Genomic DNA, 6,619 nt, shown 5'->3' with positions numbered 1-6,619 from the left:
CATAGACCCAGGGCCTCCAAAGCTGCAGGTTTTAACTAAAAACCACTCAGCAGGTTACCTATCTCCAGCACCCAGACATCCAGCTCCCAATGGGATCCAAACCCCAAATAAATCTGTTTTACTCTGTATAAAGCTTATACAGAGTAAATTGTCAACCCTCTATAACACTGATAGAGAGTTGTTGCACAGCTGTTTGCTCCCCCAGGTATTAATCACTTATTCTGGGTTTACTAATAAACAAAAGTGATTTTATTAAGTATAAAAAGTAGGATTTAAGTGGTTCAAAGTAATAACAGACAGAACAAAGTAAGTCACCAAGCAAAATAAAGCAAAAACACACAAGTCTAAGCCTAATACATTAAGAAACTGATTACAGGTAAATCTCACCCTTAGAGATGTTCCAATAAGCTTCTTTCAGAGACTAGACTCCTTCCTAGTCTGGGCCCAATCCTTTCCCCGGTACAGTCCTTGTTAGTTTCAGCAGGCATCTTGAGTGAAAGGCAAGGGCTTTCTCATGACTGGGAGCCTCTTGTTCTGTTCCACCACCTTTTATATCCTTGGCATAAGGCGGGAATATCTTGTCTCTCTGGGTTCCCACCCCTCCTTCTAAATGGAAAAGCACCGGGTTTAAGATGGATTCCAGTATCAGGTGCCATGTTCGCATGTCCTGTGAGACCCCCTCCATTCTTCCAGGGCTGGTCCGCACATATAGCGGAAGGCTTGCAGGAAAATAAACCATTTACAACCAATCATCCTAGTCAATGGGAGCCGTCAAGATTCTAAACCACCATTAATGGTCCACACTTCGCATAATTACAATAGAACCTCAGAGTTATACTTCATATTCCTAGTTTCAGATACAAGAATGATACATTCATACAAATAGGATGGACACACTCAGTAGATTATAAGCTCTGAAATTATACCTTACAAGAGACTTTTTGCATAAAGCATATTTCAGTTACATTATATTCACACTTACAAACATATTTTTATAAAGCATATGGAGTGCCACGTCACAGATGGAATCTTTTGGGAATTTAGCTGTGGAGTTCTAGGAAGTGTCTACTGAGCATGTGTGAACTGCACATTTTCAAAATCTTATAATGCGGCTAAATTTGGGCAGATTTTCAAAGTAATGCCAACAGGAACATCCCAGACACAAAAGCCATTCTCTTGCCAAATATCAAGACCTTGCTCCAAAGTAGAGGGGCATTAGAGCTTCTCAGAGAAAAAGTCACCAGAGTTTTTTAACACAGGCAAAAATGTATTTCCCCTTATACTCATTCTCAGAATCAGCTAAAGTGTTTTGGCTGACATTTTCCAAAAACATTCAGGGACAGTCAGACACCTGGCATGGAATTTTTCAGCCCAAACCATTAAAGTTTGGAAAAGTTATAAACAACAAAAACTGTGTCTTATAATGGGAAGTGTAGGGCCACCATAATAGTAGACGGTGCTACCATAATAACAGATGCTGCTATAATATGGGATCAGACTCTGACAAAACCTCCTGCCTCCCTCACCCTCAGGTATACTTTCCTCATCTCTTAAATTCTGACACAATGGTGAGGCTAATTCAGAAGTTTTTCAGAAGTCTAAATTTCAAATATCAGGTAACCTAAAAAGTAGCTTGTGTGTGTCGCTCCATTACTTTCCTGTTTCACTTCTAACCAGACCTTGTCACCCTTCTCCAGCTTAAGGACTGTACTTCCTGACATATTTTCATAAGAGTTTAGGGTGGTCTGATATGATCCTATCACCGCTTGGCTGTTTTTCATTAGCTGAATGGTCGTGGTGTTCCGGTACAACTCTACATTGTAGCCAAAGTAATAAACTCCAGGTATTTGACAAGTGAAAATTCCAGTGGCCTTATCAAAATGTTGCTGATCATTGTATAAGATTTCATGAAATATAATTGGTTGTTTAGGAGCTGGATAGTTTTTGGCAAGTTGCATTGCAAAAGCAGATTTCTGACGTGGTGAGCATTCTCCTGGGCTTCCTTGTGGGCCGGTGGAACCTGGTTGTCCACTTTCGCCCTTTGGTCCCATTGGACCTACTTTTCCTGGAGGGCCCTGTGGCCCACGCATTCCTGTGGAACCTGAAAAAGATTAAAAAAGAATGAGCTAGAAGCAGATACTTTTCCATTTGTTCTCATCCTGCTCTAATGTGACTCATTTAAAATCCCCAAAAACTTCTTTGTTGACAATGCCTGCAGAGGGTTAGTTAGAGACACTGCCCAACAGGGTGGGATTAAACTACAATTTAAAGCATTGCAAACTCCCTAAAGTAAGAGAAATACTCATACCATACTCAAAAACTCTGTTCAAAGTAAAACAGCCTCAGCTTTAACTCCAGAAAAAACACGCTACTCCTAATTATTGTCCTTGGGAGTGAAAATGTTTGACTGACACACACTCTTTGTGGTTTATTCCTAATGCCCTGGAGTGTGCCTACGTGTTTAGGCTCATGAAGCATTCTCAGGTGGGATGTATGTCTACAACTGTGTATGTGGATGAAGAGTGAGTAGAGCTCTGTCTTTAACACTTCTGTGGGTGGATGTTGTCCCCTCTCTGGGGTCTCAGAGCAAGGAGGTGATCATTTATCCTAAAACAATGGAATTCATTCAGTGCTGGATGTAAGGCAGGGTCAGAGGGGAAGTGATTTGCAGATCCCCTATGCTGGAACTGCTGGGGGCTGGATTGCTGACCCCCCGCCCCCAATCCCCCGAGCAGTTTAATTTAGCTCGAGCTTCCCTAATAGAGCTGGTCAAAAAATAATCCATTTTTTTCTCCCCCAATAGAATTTTTTTTTGACAAAACAAACTTGCAACAACAAAACAAATTATTTATTTTTTGGGGGGAGGGGAGGAAACAAAATTGTAAACTTGAAGAAAAGTTTCACAGGGGAAATTTCACCCTCAGTGAGTTCTATTCCCTGTCTTGTGCCGCCATAAAGCTCCTACGACATTGCAAAAGGGGGGAATCACTGGGGGACAGCAATACCCTGGCTCCATCCTTGATATGCCCCCTTACCTCCTCAGAACTGCCTGAAACATGTATGTGTGGGCACTCAACGCCCCCACCACCACCACCTGAGAATGCTTCATGAGCCTAAACACTAAGTCTAACCCAGAGCATTAGGAATAAAGCACCAGGAGAGTGTGTCAGTCAAACATTTTCACTCCCTGGGAAGGCCATTAAGGTGGATTGAGAGGTAAGTTTTGTTTTATTTTTTACTTGCCAAAAACCCAGTTCAGGATTTTGTATTTCACTGCAAAGTCTCTCCATGATGAAATCATTCCTAACTGTTGTTATCCAAATGTCTCTTACTGCATTTCTCAGCAGAACATCTGGTGTCTAATATAAATACATACCATATTCTTACCTTCAGAAAGGGCAAATCTCTGATGTTAGGATCATAATTCTATCACTAAATAACTGTTGCTATGAAATGATTCTGGTTGTTCCAAATATGCAATATATTGAATTCTGAATGAGAAAACTGGTGAAACAGTGCTATCAGAAGTTGGTATTGGATTAAATGACTCACTCAAATGTGACTTACCTGGTTCCCCTCTGAGTCCCTTCTCCCCTTTCTCCCCATTGAGCCCATTGTGCCCATTATGACCAGGAATTCCATTGTTCCCAGGAGGACCTTGGGGTCCTGGGAGACATGGAACAAGAGGGTTTTTTTTCCTGTACTGCCATAGTGACTGAAACAGCCAAAATCCAGACCCCTGGAGGGGGAGAAAGGGGAAAGCCATTCATTAGAGCTTGCTAGCAGTGATTTTCTACAAGCAAAATACAAAAACAGCCATATAGATTGGGGTTCCAGGATGTGAACTGCACAATATTTCTCAGCCTACCACTACTCAAATCATCATTAATCACATTTATTATGTTAGTGCCTAAGGGCCACCAAGATCAGGGCCCTATTGTGCTAGGCATTCTACAAACACAGGGCAGTAGGCCCCAGAGATCTTACAAATGTGGGCCAAAGCCTTAAAATAAGGGTGCTCTTGTATCTCAGTACAAATGATCCCCGGGTGGAATTTGGCCCTGGAGTGGAAGGGGCAGAGTAGGAGAAAGTTTTATATAATGGTAGCACTAGCAACTCTAGGCTCCCTAAAAGGTTTGGGTGCCCACCCCTTTCCCACACTAGAGGTGTGTACTTCTGGCCCCACTGAAGTCAGTGGCAGAAATCCTATTGACTGTGTTGGGGCTGGGATTTCACCCCAGATGTCTGACCTAACATAAAAAGAAAAGAAGGACTTGTGGCACCTTACAGACTAACCAATTTATTTGAGCATAAGCTTTTGTGAGCTACGAAAGCTTATGCTCAAATAAATTGGTTAGTCTCTAAGGTGCCACAAGTCTTCCTTTTCTTTTTGCGAATACAGACTAACACGGCTGCTACTCGGAGACCTAACACAGCGGCACAGAGAGGAACAAATGTTGCACCTTTTCAAAGACTATCGCCGTTGCTACTGAGCTGTTCCTGATCTTAGAGGCACTGTTCCTGCCTCCGGACTGAAGCTGGCAGAATGCCTTTGGAGCCTGCCTTGGTGCAGTGTGCAGCCTTCCCCACACAAAGCCACCCTTCCCAGTGCGGGGGTGTTAAAAGCCACAATTAATCCCACTGTATTAATGAGGGATGGAGGGCCTGATTGCCCTCTCTGTCCCAGTTAGACACTGGCAGAGCTCCACTGATGCCCAGAGTTACTCCTGATTTTCCCCCAGCATGAGAGGAGAATCAAGCCATGTATCTCCACAAGAACGAAACTCACCTGATAAAAACACGCTGTGAGTTTCTCGTCTTTCCCGTGACATCCCGACAGCTGGAAAACCAGCTCCTTCGAGAGACCGTTTTCCTGAGTCACTGTATCCTGTTCCTCACCCTTCTGCTTAGGACCCTCAAAGACACAGCTATGACTAAACAGCTTCCTTCATCACTGCTTTGTGCACAGATGACCTACTGTGACCCTGCCTGTTCTAGTACTGACCTTCCTCCAACCAACAGGATACATTCCCTGCTTGCTTCCTGTTTGCTCATTGTGCTCTCGGGGCTGCTGTTGTAAGGCTGCTCTGCTCCACTCTGCTAGTTGCTGTATCTTTTTAAATAACAGTAATGAAAAATAACAGGCTATGTCTAACACAAATATTACTGACTAATCTAATTGCTGTATTTGTGTACGGAGCCAAATTCAGCCCTGGTATAATCCCATTGATGATAAGACAATTACACTAGGGTGAATTTGGCTCATTTCCTTATTTGTTCTGCCAACTATCGCTGTGGGTCATACTCTGGCAGGCTGAATGTGGAACAGAGGGACTACAAGGGAAAAGACAGGCTGGTATAGCCAACTAGAGAAGCTAGTTGTTCAGGAATGCAGAGGCCTAGGTTTACATAAACATGATCTATCCGTATACAGGCCTGTTTGACCAGCTGTCTTTATTAAATTTCCTGGGCGGAGAGGGGAAGAATAGTTATGTACAAGAAAAAGTGGTGTTGAGACTTTGGGCAAATCTACATTGCAATCGGAGCTGTGACCGAGGATTGTGTAGAGATACCCAAGCTAACTTTGATCTGGTTAGCACAGGGACCCAGAGCAGCGAAGCTGTGGCAGCTTGGGCTGCAGCATGGGTTAGCTGCTCAAGTACGAACCTACCAGTAAGTGCAAGTATGTACTTGGGTGGCTTGGCTTCGCTACTATTGCTCCTTGAGCTAGTTCGATTCAAACTCTTTATGGTAGAGCCACGCATACTGCAGTTGCACCTCTGATTGGACCCTTTGCCCTGTCACAAAGCACTCCTATGAATTTCCTTAATGGAGCTTAACTTTTATTAATGCTTAGGAAATGCCACATGTAAATATTGGCCAAGCCTACAGGCAGCATCGTTTAATATTACTGCTACTTAGCTCTTATATAGAGGATTGAGCAGCAGATACAAGTATGTGGGAGGTAGCTCGGCGATCAAAAAGGCATCTTCCACTCGGAAATGCATATACACCCACATATTCCATGTCGTCAGTGAGCTGAAGCCTGCAGCTCAACGAGTTCAATTTTAAATCACTGGAGACAGCAGGTACTGACCCAACTTATGACAGGGGCATTAACCTTTGTAATGCCAGACCCAGAACAAGTGACTGAGGCCAGAAAACGAAGTCCCAGTGTCTTACCAACACACCAGAGTGTCACACATCTACTATAAATGCTGTGGTGGTGTTATTCTTAACATACAGGGACTGGTCAATTTCTTTGTGCTTGGGGAGGCCATTAAGGGACAGTATTGGACTGAAGAGAGCAGCAAGTCCCAAATGGTCTGTCTTCCCCCTGCGGAAAACCCCCTTCCTCCTACTGCGCCACTTTGACCTTCGGAGACCCCAGTGCCAACTGGCAGAGGGCTCCCATACTGTAACTCCCATCAGGCCTGACACACTCATTGCCACAATACACTGTTATCATAATATGTGTCTCAAAGGCATCACGTAAAGTATTATAGATAAACTGGTGACACACTGATCCCAAAAATCATTGTATGATGTATGTACGTATGGTATACAAACAGTTATACATGTGTGCTTGAAATATGTTTTTAAAATGTGTTCAGCCTGT

The 6,619-nt window shown here is 43.4% G+C and overlaps 1 protein-coding gene across 1 annotated transcript; it reads right to left on the bottom strand.

The window, feature by feature from the left end:
• Positions 1-271: 271 nt before the first annotated feature.
• Positions 272-5,057, bottom strand: LOC140906359 (protein HP-25 homolog 1-like). Its single transcript, XM_073330139.1, is given in 4 exon segments — positions 272-2,101; positions 3,568-3,694; positions 3,696-3,739; positions 4,790-5,057. Coding segments are annotated over 4 exon segments (717 nt in total). The 5' UTR covers positions 4,833-5,057; the 3' UTR covers positions 272-1,598.
• Positions 5,058-6,619: the final 1,562 nt, after the last annotated feature.

This window comes from Lepidochelys kempii, chromosome 1 (assembly GCF_965140265.1).
Source record: "Lepidochelys kempii isolate rLepKem1 chromosome 1, rLepKem1.hap2, whole genome shotgun sequence".
Classification (NCBI taxonomy): Eukaryota; Metazoa; Chordata; order Testudines; family Cheloniidae; genus Lepidochelys; species Lepidochelys kempii.
This window is presented reverse-complemented; position numbering and strand designations above follow the sequence as displayed.